This window comes from Hyalella azteca, unplaced genomic scaffold (genome assembly GCF_000764305.2).
Source record: "Hyalella azteca isolate HAZT.00-mixed unplaced genomic scaffold, Hazt_2.0.2 contig4103, whole genome shotgun sequence".
NCBI classification, from domain to species: domain Eukaryota; kingdom Metazoa; phylum Arthropoda; class Malacostraca; order Amphipoda; family Hyalellidae; genus Hyalella; species Hyalella azteca.
The window spans coordinates 111-16114 of record NW_025934329.1 but is presented as its reverse complement, the minus strand read 5'-3'; the positions used below and the strand labels follow the sequence as shown (position 1 = coordinate 16114).

Below are 16004 nucleotides of genomic sequence, written 5' to 3'. Positions count from 1 at the left end.
GGCAGTCACGTGACCCAAATAAGTTTAAAATACGGAAGAGTTGGTCGGTAATCCAGAAGAAATTGGCGCTCAAGTCTCCGATTGGGCATTTCGAACAATGGAAACTCCACAATATCTGATGAAAGCACAAACGTATCTCCATTTTTGCTGAGCACGAGGTTGAAGTACCAAACAATAAATCGACGAGACCGAGGCAGCACCAAGATGTCACAGGAAAAATTTCACGACAAGATAAACGTGACTGCGCAGGCCCATTTTTTCAACAAAGATACTATGCAATCGGGCTATTAAAATGATAAGTCGTGCGTTTACTCCCAAATGTATTTGACGCATAACAAGTTATATTCTCGGCACACCCGTGATCCACGACTCGCGTTAACCACGACAAACACCTGGTCGGTCATTATACGTAAAAATGGCAAATCTTGAAAAAGAAATGTTCAAATGACTGTTGAAGCTCACGTCACCAAGAGATTAGCAGCAATTGCAAGCGTGGCTTTGAAAGATAAGAGATATGTAGTATAGTATGGAATGAGTTCACAAATGGGAATAATGTTAGTCAGTTGAATGGTAAGAAAAAATAACATGATTAATAAAATAATACAGCAAAATGTGTGTCCGCGTAAAGGCGGACACTAGTTGCAAGGGTCGGAGAGTTAAGGCTTTTAGGGACTAACATTAACAATGGAAGAGGAAAACGAAAGACTGAGCATTGACCACCGTCTAATGGAAACATAAGTCATGAGTATAATAAAAAGAAGGAAAGGAACGAGAGGAGTTACATGATTAACAGAGGGCATGATTGGAAAATGAGTGTTTCATTTTCAATGCTGCACAATTCATGCATTTTATGAGGTCTTAGAACAGTCAAAACGCAAATGAGAGTTTCGGTTTGAATAGATAAAAATAGTGTGATGCGACTATTTGCCGCTGTTGGGTTTTGTGGCGATGACCATCTCGCTGCCCATGGCGCACAAGACGGTGCACAGAATGTCCTCCCCGGACTCAAATTTGCTGCGGATTTCCGTGCCGAGTTCACCATCCGGGATCTTAATGTCCTCACGCAGGTCTCCGGACTCTTGCATCAGTGAAAGGAAGTTGTCCGCCGAAATGTCCACCAGCTAATTAAAAAAAATGATCATATAATACAGGTGGTAGTACACATCACTAAAGTCAAACAAATAAAAGTACATAATGGAATAACTGAAAAAGTGTCAATAACAATTTGGCTACTACTTACTTCGCACGGGGGAAGTATCACAGTAAAATTAATAAACAAGAAATATTCTGTAAAGAAACTCAGTCCCATAATACTGACCATGATCAAAATACTAGTAGTCCCATGACCGAAATACTAGTAAAACAAATTTTAAAAATAAGAAAAAGCATAAAATAACGAGGTAGAATCTTTGGTTCTCTTTTCTCAACATGTCCCATGAAATAAGTACCTATAGGTAAAGTGATTCAAATGCTAAAACTGAGGCAAGATCCATTAGAAAATAAATTCAACTTTACACAACATTAGCGGAACACACCTAAAGGTAAAGGATACCAATTCCAGATGGATGCTTTCAACAGTATTTCATATATATTAACTTAACTAGTGAACTTGTTGAGGTTAATCACATCATTCAAACATTTAAATTTTAAAAAATTTAACCTGACAAATCTACATCATGAAAATTATGTAAAAAAAGTCTTAAGATGTTGCCAATTTTCTGTTTTTACGAGATAAATAATATTAAGTGTGGCACATTTTTAAATTAAACATTAGAAATACATGACGAGTCTCATATTTATCCAAGTTAGTGTATTAAGCCTATGCCATGAATATATGCGCTGTTGAGGCACATTTCCGTGGTATGCTTATGATGCACAAGGAGTATGAGCTTAACTTTATACATTACTTGGACTTTAAAATTCATTATCAGTGGGCGAATAGAATGGCATTGCAAAACTGTGAGGAAAATATTGAATCAAAAATTGATATAATTTTAGAGTGCTTTGAGGTAATGTGAAGGACGTGACTTGGGAAAAGCAACATTCTTAAATGCCAGGGAAATATATCAAGCCATGGCATTGCCAGGCTAATCAGCTATTAATTTATATTTTGACAGCTTAAATAACAATGAAAAAAATTATCACCAGTTCTCTATTTGTTACTCATTCAATTTTATATTCATCTTAGTCAGTAAATTCAACAAAGTTTAAATTAAATTTAAATTGGGTGAATTCTCTTTGCAAAATTGCTTCATTTTTAACTAAAAGCTACATAAGAATTTGGCCACTTTCCATCGATTTTGCACCTAAATTGTCCAGCATTTTGGTATTATAATAGAACTATAATAGCACAACCCCCAAAAAAAGCGAATAGTGGCTGGAATACTTAAAACCAACATGAATTATCAAATCAACAGACCTGGTAATCAGCACGCTTGACCACAGGTACGTCCATATTGTGAGTGGAGGGACAGATGTCCTCATATTTCTTGCCGCTGAACAGATCAATTCCCACGAGATGCACCTTAGCATGCCCATGTTTGCCAGTTTTTGATGTGGACATCTCAACAATTTTACAAGGCCGACCCTGCAACAAATATACTTTTTGTTATCAATACCTAAACAGACATGAGAAAAAATATAACTCAGTACTCACTGCAGTGAGTGACAGAGAGGGCATTTTCTCAACAAAAATGTGAAGTCATGGATGGACAGACAGACGAACATGGCAAGCACAATAGGGCATTTTTCCACAAATGAGAAAATGCACTAAAAAGGCTTCCAAAAGTTTTCATTCATAAGAAACTTCAACTTCTTTACATGGTAAAAAATGACATAAAAGAACTTTATGATACTCACCTTAATTACAACATATCCATTTTTGCGGAGGGAGGAGCACTGTGCCGGGTAAACGTTGGACACGCCAGATTCAGCGGTTTCAAATTCAGCATTGAGCTCCTCAGACATTGTGAAAGTGTTTTCCTAAAACTGCAGGACAAACTGAAAAAAAAATCAATTTTTCACATCAAAATTTATAAATTTTTATGACCAGAAAAACTTGCATATATAAATAAAACTTTGACAGTTAAAGACTGTAATAAAAAATTGAGGTCATAATGGATCAGACAATTTTGAGCTAACTTATTCAAGTGAATTTTATGCTAGGAAAATAGTATTACAAAGTGTGAAATTGTACAATAATCCTGGCATTTAAACAAAGTCTAACATTCTTACGCTTCAAAACCAAAGTTTTCTCCACAAAGCCTCAGCACCATTTGGCAACTCAATAATGTGGGCTTATTAAATAACTTAGTTCTGTCAACACTCCATGAATTAAAAGTTCACTTATCCATGGAATGACCTACCAAATTCATCTAACAAAAATAAATTCAGTAGAAAATTTCAGACAAGGTTTGCTCATAATCATGTTCAAAATCCTTGAATTTTTTTGCAAGTAAGCCTGGGTTACCACACAGGATCAGCCCGGTGATGTTATAGTACCAAAACTGTTTAGAAAAAATTTGTATCTTGTGTAAGTAGCATGGAATTCAGGATTCAAGCACATGAAATAGTTGACAGTTCATTGTTTGTACAGACATGAAGAAGCAGAATGAAATGAACAACCAAACAATTAAAATGGAAAGAAGATCATACACCATTCTCCTCACATGCATTCTAACTCAAATTACTCTTTACTTTTCTACAGTACAAAAAATCCTTGTAATATTGTTTTGCATTAATGCAGAATTATTTCATACTAAACTTGTTTCTGTCACCACTAGTAATCCATATTGCTGCCAGTACTATCTTCTCATAGCAGTGGAAGTAATACCATAGTATAACGATGTACTGGCTGATAGTAGATAAGGAACATTTGATCTTATTTGAACTCAGCTGCACTACATATGAATGGATTACAGTGGAATGAGAAGAGCAATTAAGTGTAATGGAGTATAAATGAAACCTTGGATTCTGGAGTCCACATGAGTGACTAGGAATTGATATTTCAAGTTATCATTAATGATCACTTGCATACGAAAGGGTTAAAAACTTTACATCCCCTGCATTGTGTTTGAAGCTACACCATCATGCCCTTGCCTATCACTAATCATTGCTCATCATACATATACTTCATAGCATCACTTATTGCCAATCTCAAGAATCAAAATAAAAGCATTTAAAGAGTTCTGGCTCAGACACCAAAATTCATACTATTGTTGTTATTTTACATTGTGGAAGCTCTCTAAAATTCAAATTAGTAATAATTCAATATTGCAATACATTGAAGTACTTCCACTTTTAAATTTGGAGCAAAACAAAAACATGGAATTAAGAACAATGTTTAGCATGTCAATTTATCATATAATTAACCACTCAGGTTATTCAACTTGAATGCTAATACTGCAATTTCTTGTTCATCACTTCAAGATTTGATTGATGCAACTGCCAGGAGATCAAACAACTTCCACCAAAATTAAAGTTATACATACAGAGGTTGGTTATGATAGAGCAAATAGAAGACAATGAGTGGTGGTTAATTCAGCTACATAATTTTCTCATGTTGAAAATTTTCAATAAATATCCAGTTACACAAATTGTTCATTTAAACTGAGACATCAATGGAAGAAGGCAACATAGGGCAGCTAGGCTGAAAATTTTGGATGGATATTAGTCATATGCCTCAGTTCAACAAAAAGCTGTTGGTCTGGTATAGATTAAAAAAGCTTAGTTTATCAAGTGAGATGGCAAAATTAATTCAAATTTCCATTCCAGATCCACCAACCAGAATGACAATCTGGAAAATAGAGAATTTTCCATAAAGAGAAGGGAAAAACAATCGCAACACCATTGATTTAAAAAATTATGCAAAAATGTTTTTCTAATTTTATTGAAGAAATTGCATAGGGGTGTAAAAACGGGAAAGAATTTTAATAAATCTGAACCATAAAAGGTAAATTTTCACCATATTTCAACATGGTGGGTAATTCCAACACCCCTCAACTTTTTCCTTTATATTAAAGCTTGTAGTCAAAATGCAGCAAAGTCTGAGAGCAAGGTTTTCACGACCATCGTGTAAAATCCTCGATCTGCCCGAAGCTCGGCCAGTCGCTACCCTCGAGCTTGTACTCTTTGTAATATGATATCCTAGCCAGACCCTTTCTCGCGGTCACTGGTCGCTTTCAGGTGGCCGAGGAAGGCCAACGGTTGGCTATAACTAATTGGACTAGGCGGACCACTGGCCACGTATTATTCTTTGCCCCTCATTGAGTTCGCCTTTACCGTGCCACCCGTCGTGGACTGACAGTTCTGTAATTTATGACATCTTTTTCCCCTTATGCCTTCCACAACGTCTGCATTTAAGCAGCTAGTATGCGGGGTTTTCCCCCGCATATCAGCAGACTCAATCAAAACTTTTTTCAGTAGATAATATCTACAACAAGGAGGCTGATCAAGGAATGCTGAGTATATCATTCAATGGAGAATAAAAATTACAACCCGTTTATATCTCGAAAAAAGTATCAAAGTTGCAGACTTGATGAACAATAATATTCAAAGTTTCTTGAAATTCCCTTTCATTATAACTTTTTAATACAAAGTGTACATATTTTTTGTTCCTGGTCACCATTTATAAATAAATAGCTGGATAAACATGGAAAAATTCATATTGCTATCTCATTTAGGAGTGGAGCAAACTTAAGCCTAATTTGTGAAGAAACTCATAGGGAAGAGCCAAGCCTGTTCGTAACCCAATGGTTCTCAATCAGGGCCTTAAGCTTGGTCTTAGTTCCATGCATGCATAGATGGTTGAAATAGTGGTCATACTATTGCACGCCAGATTTCCGCAAAACACTAGGTCTAGCTGGAAAATGTTAAGATCCGCAGAGCAAAAGTCTAAGTCAACTAGTGAGAACATCGTAGGCCTACCATGTAATGAATGTTGATAGTTGACCTTGCTTTACTAAATAGTGATGAACTGTTTGTGTAGAAAGAATATTATGATTTGAGACTTTTAAATAAGTCTGTGAATATATTAGGAATCATTTAAGTATACTTGTATTTGCTGATTTTACGTGGTAAATAAATTAATAGACGATTGATTCAAGAGACAGTTTTAGACACATAAAAACTAATTCCGACATGGTGTCAGAATTACGACACACAGCCGTGACACAGGGTGTCAGAATTATGAATTACAATTTTCAAGCACTGTCAGAATTAGTCTCACAATATGCCACATTTAATCATAGTGTCAGAATTCAGCGATTTTGTAGATTTGAATCCTAAAGGCTTTAAAATAAATATGGCAGCAGTTGGTTAAGTTTAATCATTGCTGGAGTGTAGTGTGGTCTTTTGAGAGTGATGTAAACCAATCAGAACTTGAGTTGCACATACAGTGATCTGTTTATAGCCCTTTATTTCTAGCTCCATCCTTAAGGTGTTGGAATATGGTGTGTTTACCTATTTGCTGATTTAAAGTGGTAAATAAACTAATAGATGATTGATTTAAGAGACTGTTTTAGACACGTAAAAACTAATTCCAACACAGGGTGTCAAAATTACAACACACACTGTCACACAGGGTGTTGTATTCTGACACAGGGTGTCAGAATTACGACACGGTGTCGGAATTACAAATTACAATATTGAAGCGCTTTTGGAATTAGTCTCACAATACGCCGCATTTAGTCACACAGTGTTGGAATTCAGCAATTTTATAAATTTGAATTCTAAAGGCTCTTAAATAAATATGGCAACAGTTTGTGACGTTTCATCATTGCTGGCACATAGTGAGGTGTTTTGAGTGACGTAAACCAATCAGAACTCGAGTTGTGCTACGGTGATCAATTTATAGCCATTTATTTCTTGCTACGTCCTTAAGGTGTCGGAAAATGGTGTCTTTACCCTAACCATATTGTCTTATCTGTGAGCAGCTTCATCCTAATTTTTAAATTTGGTCGTAGGTTTTGCAAATTAAAAAAAATAGCTTTAAAAATTCCGCTATAGATATCATTCGTTCAAAAACAATTTAAAAAAAGCCTATTCATGTGGCTGAATATGAAATATTTGGCTTCAAAGTTATGTATGTGTTATGCCTCCAGCAGTCCAGCATAGTGGTGAATGTTGTAGACATTTTGGTTTCCTCTGCTTCTTTATTCCTGTGAGGCTGCCTGGCTGTGAGTAGACCAAAAAAATTATAGCATTCTAGAGTCTAGACTTCTAGTATTAATAGGCTTAGCAAGATAATAAACTAAATATTCAAGTAAAACAGGAAATTGAGAAAACAACTGGAATTCAAAAGGAAAAATTTCTTGTTACAATCTTCAATCTTCATTGGGGTATTTCCTTCCATTTCCAATGAATAAAAACTTTTTCAGAATCATGACTCAATAACTATTTTGGATGCTTGGGAATGTTTTGCAGGACATGACTTGGAATTTTAAATTAACAAGTCAATGAAATTAAGTTAACCACCAGCATTAAATTTAGCTACCTAGGTAATTCAATTTAGATTGCAGCTACTGAAATCCAGTAATACCTAACTTCCTAGGAATCCTAGCCCTTGCATTCTACTATCATGTTTGAAATTAGAATCAAAGAAATCTTTCTTATAGTACGTGAATAAAAAGAATAATTGGTTTAAAACAACCATAAATTAAAATTCATCAACAAACAGTGTAGGGAACACAACCAGCTGATTAAAAACTTTACTAAAATTCAAGGTTCAGAATACTCGCACACAATCAACATTCAGCACAAGATCAAATAACTGACGTCATTTCCAGACGGCCCAGACCTAGTGTTTTGGCAATGGTATGGCGCGCAAAAGTATGACGTCACAGTCGTCATTATTTCAACCATCAACGAATGCATGGAACCAAGAAAAAGCTTCATATAAAGGAAAAAAGTTGAGAAGTGTCAGAATTACGGTTCAATTACCCATGATGTCGGAATATACCGCATTTACCCTAACCACCAGCATTAAATTTAATTCAATTCAATTTAGATTGCAGCTACTGAAATCCAGTAATAACTTCCTAGGAATCCTAGCCCTTGCATTGCAATTGCATTCTACTAGGTATCATGCTTGAAATTAGAATTAAAGAAATCTTTCCTTAGTTTTTCCTACATGAATAAAAAAGAATAGGAATTGGTTTAAAAGCACCCTGAATTAAAATTCATCAACAAACAGTATAGGGATTAGGGAGCACAACCAGCTGATTAAAAACTTTACTAAAATTCAAGGTTCAGAATACTCGCACACAATCAACATTCAGCACAAGATCAAATAACTGACGTCATTAGTGGCTGCTGAAGCCAGTAGCCTGAGTAGGTTAACCTTGAAAGTTGAATCTAGATGTGTCAATGTAACGCCACAAAATGTAGGTAGGTAGCAAACAGCAAAACTTGCATCAGGAAATAACGTTGGGTTTTGAATTCAAAAAACGTAAAAAAATAATTTCAAATAATATCACAATGTTTGTCAATGAATTTTAATGCGTATTGGCCATTGAAAATGTGCTTTCACTGGAAGCAAAAAAAAAAGTCAACGCGGTCCAAGACACCGCCAAATTCAGGGACGACTTTATTGAAAAAAAACACACACAAAATAATTGAACTTATAGAAATAATCACAGATTGAAGGAACAAATTAATATAAAGTTCTTAGAACCTATTTCATCTTTTTGAAACCTAGCAAAAACATAGAATTGATAGCATTGTAAAATCTAACCAAGACTACTCACACGTGTGTTACGGTCGGGTGATGTGCACAACACACCGAATAGGGAACAACAATGGAGCAACGAAAAGCGCACGCTACACTGGCTGAAAGTATTAATGGAAACACTGAAAATTACCATATAGTGGCAGACACCTCCAGGTATTGTTACTTTTCCAAATGGCTTCTACAGTTCTAAAAGAATTCTACGTTTTTGTTTGTTGAATCACACATTTAGAGCAATGAATTTGTTTACCCAAAAAATAGTCAAGATGTTATAGAGTATAGACCGTACATTATAAACGTGCGGGGCATATTAAGTCATTTAGAAATTTATTTAAATATCTTTGATTTACGTTGTTTGTTTGGCGTACACAGTTTTACATAGAACAATATATTGAATTATGTATGAAACCGCGCTTCCTGTGTTAAAAAAATCAGCAATGCACCAATCAGACTGATAAGCTTCAATTTAATACCAAAATATGTTAGAGGTACGTTCCGCATGAAAAATCTTAAATACGTACCATACAATTTCGCATGAGAAAAGTACCCATAACAGACGATGAACCGACAGAAAAAATCTTTCCCTTGTGTACAGTGCCGGAAATGGCTATACGACCACCCAGTTTTCTACAAATATTTTTTCTTGCACAAAAATTATGGGATTCTAATTACACGAGGTTAAACTACGATTAAAAACGGTTCCAACGCTATGCGAAAAAAGTTATTTTTCTCATAATATATGAAAAGAAATTATGAAAATTAGAAAAACCTAGGTGGAAATGGTTATAAGACCAAAGTATGTTTTTCCGTTTGTCGATCACATACACTCATTTTAATAGGCAATCTCACGCCATAATTACCTCAATGCATCTTCTCCCCACGCTATTTACCATATAATCCAGTGTTTTTTGAGAAATTTCATCCCAAAAACGAAGGATAGCCGTGCTCAGATCACTCAGATTGAAACTGGCGCTCATTTTGGTAAACATCTCTCGCCATGATGCCCCATAAGTTTTCAATGGGGACTAAGTGCCGGCCACGGCAAACAGAGTAATATTCTGCTCTAGGAACCACATATTTGCTGTTTTTGAGTTGTGAATCGAAGCATTGTCTTGTTGGAAAACATATGATCCCTCGTGTTTCTCATCAGGAAAAGAGAGAAGTTTGTAAAACAGCGTGTGCTTGTAAGCCTCGGAATCTTGTCTCCCATGTAATATAGCCAGAGTTGATTTTCCCTTTCGGCTAAACGCCCTTCAAACCATGACCGAACCACCACAAGGTTGCCGCTTGGAAAAAATGCAGGCTCTCGGTCCAGTGGTGCCAGTAGCATTGCCACCTATCTGGACCATAAAGATTGAACTTTTTTCATCACTGAAGATAATCTTGTGCCATCCCTTACCAATAAGCAATTTTTTTCAGCAAATTTTTGTCGGTTGATAATATGCTTTTGTTGGAGTACAGGGGCATTTTTCATCTTCATGTATTTTAATTTCTTCGAGTCATGCAATGTCTAACGGATGCGTCGTCAGTCGTGCTGTCACATCAACTCCAGTGGCCAATTTTATAGAAGTAGAGGTAGCGCAAGTTTTAGAAGCCTCAGAAAACAGTCTCCTAAGATCCATGTCGGTTAATTTTGGGGTTGGTCAAGTGTGCTTTTTTCATCCGTAGCCGTCCGGATTAGCAAAAAATGATTGTGCAATGGGTTTTGAGCGTTTCGTTCCCATTGCAGTGCCCCGTTGGCTTCTACTGCATTTCACAAATCCGAAAATCTGCGCCGTCTCGGCCTCAGTGAGTCTTGTCCCATTTGGCATATTTTTTACTTCGAAAAAATATAAGTGAGGACAATGAACTACACCAGAAGTACACCAGAAAGGCCCTAAATGACGAAAATCAGGATTTTCTTTATATTGGTGTACTTTTGAAGTGAAAATATTACAAAGAGATACCAAAATGGAGAAAAACCTATCCTGGTCGTATAACCATTTCCACCTAGGTTTTTCTAATTTTCATAATTTCTGCTCATATATTTTGAGAAAATTATTTTTTTCGCGTAACGTTGGAACCGTTTTTAAAGGTAGTTTAACCTCGTGTAATTAGAATCCCATAATTTTTGTGCAAGAAAAAATATTTGGAGAAAAGAGGGTGGTCGTATAGTTTTCCGGCACTGTACGTGGAAAATGAAACGACAGATGGAGCCGTAATTACTTTTATCTCTAAAGAAAATATAAAAAGAAAACATTGCATTGGTTGACACATTGTAAACTTCATTCTTTCGATCCAATGATTAACAGTGTTTGGCCATAATTTTTTTGCTCCGCTTTTCATATCAAATGCTACTTGCTGATTATCCAGAAGTTCACTAACCAAATTTTAGTCTAATATCGAGGCTTAGGCTTGTCTCTAACAAATAATTTCCGCAATCGGTGCATAAATTACTATTTGATGAGTGGAGTGCAACTTTCCCAGTTTTTAGACAAAAAAAAGTTTCATTTTGTCATCCAGGGAGTTGTAACAAATGATATAGACAGCTATTTCAGGAAATCTCGAGACGCTCTAAAAATGACGTCTCGGGTAAATTTCGTAATTTAAACAGCAATACGTGCTTAAATTCGCAGTGATCAAAAAATTTATTTTTGTGACAATTCGTGACTATTTTTTTCGATTTTTCCTTCGTTCACGAGTGATCCGGATATACGAAGAAACGACAGACATTTCTGAGGCCTATTTTTAATTTTGCATTGACCAAGAGCCCTAATGTATAGCCATATAACTCGCAAACGAAACAAATTCAATAAAAAATTGCCACGAGCTTAACAACATCGATGGGAGGTTAGGATTTATACAAAGTTTCGTTCAAATCTGTTCAGTAGCTTAGAAGAAATTTCTTGATCGCTGCTAATATACACCTGTATTGCCACACAACTCACGAATGAAGGCGAAATTTAAGAAATTGTCACGAGCCAAACATCACCGTTAGGACCTAATGAATACGCATACCAAGTTTCATCGAGCTGCGTTCATTAGTTTGGGAGATATTCCATACTCACTGAATTTGGAGACCGGCCGCGAGTCCGGCAGGAAAATTGTCCGAGACGTCTATAAATACGAGAAAAATTCACCACTTGCTATGAATTACAATTTGACATTTTTGAGCTTGCATTAAGTAACTGAAATCACATAGAGGCCCACAAGGAGGACGTCGACGTAATCATTTTGCCAATCATTCGAAATTTGCATAAAATTTGAAACGTACGTTATGAACCAAGAAAATAGATGTTTACAAGTACTGCTGTAATTCAGGCGACTGCGTGAAGCAGTGGCCGGCGAAATAGGCTTGGATGAGCTGCTTGAAAGCAGAAATCTCGGCTAACGCTTCAGGGCTAATTTCTGTCTTCGTGTACCTCTCTTCGTCTTCCTCTTCGTCACTTCCCATTCTGAAAAAGATTATCTACGTTTAACCATAGTTTACAAAGATCATGAAAAACGAAGCCAAACATCAGGGAAAAATATCCATGATGTTTTGGAAGAAGGTTACGAGCCGGGACAGCATGAATAGGCTAGGCCAGAAGAGATTAGGCCAGAGTAGGTACAGCCGAATGAGGAACCGCCTGCTTTTAAACGAGCATGCTTAATTAAGCATTGGTTGAAGACCTAGCTACGGCGCTATCATCTTTCCGCAGTGTGTCGCTTTTCTGGATTACGGAGTTCAAGCGAAGTCTGCGGCTTCTAGCTCCGAGGCTGAGGAAAGTTAGTGCATGTTGAAGCTGGGCGTTTGCTCCAGGGCTAGAGTAAAAGAGTAAAATTTTTGGGCTGCGGCTGCGCCCAGTCCATTTCCCCACAAAAAAAAAAAACACGGAAACTCACATGGTGATGAATGACACTCACTGGAGTTGGGATTCGACGTTGAGCGGCGTCCTCTTTTGATGCTCAGGGAGGAGTGGGGCATAGAATTGTGAGGAGCCCCTCTTGCCCGTGCGGGTAGCAGAGGGCGGGGAGGGGGGCAGAGCGGGGGTGCTGTGGGAGACTGCGGGGCTCGCTGGGGACTTGTTCAACTTGCTACTCAATACGCGACCCCACGCTGAGCTGATTGCAGCTTTCTATGGACATCAGTAAACTGATTAACAAATTACGATAACACAAATGAAACAATTAACGTGGGTATACGGTCACGTAGCACCAACAAAACATACAGAAAGACAGTTCAGTGCTCGTGCATTCCTCAACCGTGTGAATTTATTTTCTATGTCAACATTTCTGTCCACGAAAAAACACTGACTGGTCACGTTTCAAGCTGCACTTGCTTTAAGGCCTATAATTTTTTCATGTTTTTTGGTGCGCGGTGAAGCAAGGGGAGGCAACGCGAGGCACGGCAGCGACGACACCAGCAGGTCCTCCTCCGTCGGCAGGTCAGGGAACGACGCCTCGTCATCGTCGCAGCGGCGCAGCTCCTCTGCGGGGTGACCCAGTGGTTACACTTCAGAATATCAGGATTGAAGCAGTGAGTTGCGGGTTCTATGCAACCTACCTGCTATATTTCTGGTCAAAAATCGGTAAATAGCCTAACGGATAAAATTTTAGCAGTGAGTTGTGTGTTCGATCATAGCTATACCTGCTACAGCTCTTGTCAAAATCGGCTAGGTGGCCGAGCGATTAAGCACAGCAAAATCGGAGCAGCAAATTGGGTGTTCGAGACTCTCAACAAGCTCTGAAAATTCTGCCATGTTCAGAACCGGCAACAGGTCTAATGGCCTAATTAACGCCGACACCGCTATTTCCACTATTGTTATGCGTTCACCAGAGCCGCGTGCGCTCACTGGGGTTCCAAATGCTGGCAAGAAGAAAAGGCCGAATCCTCTTACGAAAACTACTAAAACCACCCACAGTTCGATATTAAATTTGTAATTTACAGTACAACAATCCAACTTTTAGGGTTTTCGTACGTGGCAAAATAAAATAAATTGAAGGTTATCACAGATTTTTGATGGCCAAGGCAATTGAAAAAGGAAAATTTTTCGAATTCGGCCGAACCTTGACCGTTAATGCCGGTTGAGGGTGTGATGGAAAATTAACGTTTCGGAAACAAATTTGAATGTGAGGACCGAGAATGGATATGAGATGGGATTTAATGTGAATCGGAATCAATCAACAACACACAAAGAAATTAAGTAACGAACTGAAGATTATTTAGCTCAAGGGAAGACATTCGTTATATCAACCTTCATGTAACCATGGGCTGCATGTAGTATATTGTAGTATCGTTCCTGGTTTGTTTTAGAACATGACTTTTAATTTCATCAACATTACTCGACGCAAACGCATCGTGTACTGAATGTTTCTGAAGAAATTGAAGGTCTGTGGACTATTCTTGGTCATCAATATGAATTAAACTCAAACAAACGATGTGTAGCTTATTTAACATGTAGCAATCGTGCATTGGACGTGTTCTTCGAGAAATTCGCCCCTTAACCAGAAGGATTGAGTTGATTGTCCAGAAAAAGCAGACTCAGTTACTCAACCGAGTTGCCGGAGCAGCTGTAAGCGCTGCTCGTGGTTGCAGTGCAGGAGTGACAGCTGTTGGTTGGCCTGGACGCTGGTCTCTTGCAGCTGCAAATCTAAAGCTGTTAGTCGCTCACGCAGCTGCGCTACGTCAGGCTCTGAACAGGGGCTGGCAGATCTCTCTATCTCAGCCACCTGAAAAATACAAATTAACTTTATTTGGCGAAAATTACTGATATTCTACTTCATTTAATAAATTTACTATTTTTTAAATACGTGAAAAAACTATAGATTTGTAAGCAGTCAATATTCAGGCGACAGAAATAAAAATTTGTTGAAAAGTGTTTAAAAGCGAAAGTTATTTGTTGTTTGGACATAAGCATAAGACAGTTATTAGGTCATAATAAGTCATTTCCAACACCTTATGCCTATTGGTTGCAAGATTTCAGAGTCATTACGAGACGTACGTAATTTGACGTCCCAATCGTTCAGTGAAACCATTCTTGTCAGGCAATGCCAAAAACACAACAAAAAAGTATAAATGAGCGTGACCTTAAGGTGGCCTTAGTGGTGACCCTACGGCGATTTAGATGGTCACTTAAGGCGACTTATGTAGTCACTTAAGGTGACTTATGTAGTCACTTAGGGCGACTTATGTAGTCACTTAAGGTGACTTACATAGTCACTTAAGGTGACTTATGTAATCACTTAAAGCGACTTATGTAGTCACTTAAGGTGACTTATGTAGTCACTTAAGTCTTAAGGTGACTTATGTAGTCACTTAGGGCGACTTATGTAGTCACTTAAGGTGACTTACGTAGTCACTTAAGGTGACTTATGTAGTCACTTAGGGTTTGTAGATTTGAATTCTAAAGGCTTCTAAATAAATATGGCAACAGTTTGTGATGTTTCATCATTGCTGGCACGTAGTGTGGTGTTTTGAGAGTGACGTAAACCAATAAGAATTCGAGTTGCACATATGGTGATCTATTTATAGCCCTTTATTTCTAGCTACCATAAAATGGGGTACTTTGACCACTTTTTTTCAAAATGATGTTATTTTTTTACTAGATAAGTTAAACTTACATTGAATCATGCAAAATACAGGTCTATACTCTAGCTTCAATCACCATAAATAGCTGGCTCCTGCCTCTCATAGTTTTGATGTCATTTCAAAAAATGTGAATGACTATAAAAAATATTCAAAGCAAAAAATGAATGGCTATAAAAAATACACCGTACATGCAACTCGAGTTCTGTTTGCTTTACGTCACTCTCAAAACACCGCACTACATGCCAGCAACAATGAAATGTCACAAAATGTTGCCATATTTATTTAAAAGCCTTTAAAATGGAAACCTACCAAATCCATATATTCTGACAGTGTGTGACTAAATTAGGTATTTTGTGAGACTAATTCCGGCCGCGCTTCAAACTCTTACTAATTCGTAATGCCGACACTCTTGTGTTCGAATTCCGATTGCTGTGTAAGCTGTATTGGAATATGACACAGCTTGGAATTAGAACACTATTGAATATTGATCACTACTTAATTAGGCTTTTAATTAAGAGCTATTAAGCTTTTAATTAAGAAAATTTTAATTTTTGCACACAGCTTGGAACGAGCAGTGTGTGTCTAATTCCAAGCTGTGTTGGAATTAGTTTTTAGATGTCTAAAACCATCTCTTAACTTAATCATCTATTAATTTTTTTACCACTTGAAATCAGCAAATACAAGTATACACTAAGGATTCCTAATAATATTCACAGACGTATTTAAAAG

The 16004-nt window shown here is 37.2% G+C and overlaps 2 protein-coding genes across 2 annotated transcripts; both read right to left on the bottom strand.

The window, feature by feature from the left end:
* Positions 1-303: 303 nt before the first annotated feature.
* On the bottom strand, positions 304-8824 carry LOC108671414 (eukaryotic translation initiation factor 5A). Its single transcript, XM_018158961.2, has 4 exons — positions 8745-8824; positions 2860-3000; positions 2420-2587; positions 304-1121 (listed from the first exon to the last, which is right to left on the bottom strand). Exons 2-4 carry the CDS (start codon positions 2965-2967, stop codon positions 921-923), a joined length of 477 nt encoding a protein of 158 aa, XP_018014450.1. The 5' UTR covers positions 2968-3000; positions 8745-8824; the 3' UTR covers positions 304-920.
* A 2948-nt stretch (positions 8825-11772) lies between these two features.
* Positions 11773-14416, bottom strand: LOC108671411 (the record flags this gene model as incomplete). The annotated part of the gene is made up of 4 exons (XM_018158957.2): positions 11773-12159; positions 12611-12822; positions 13027-13175; positions 14242-14416. Coding segments are annotated over 4 exons (693 nt in total), but the record flags the coding sequence as incomplete, so codon positions are not given.
* Between the last annotated feature and the right edge of the window lie 1588 nt (positions 14417-16004).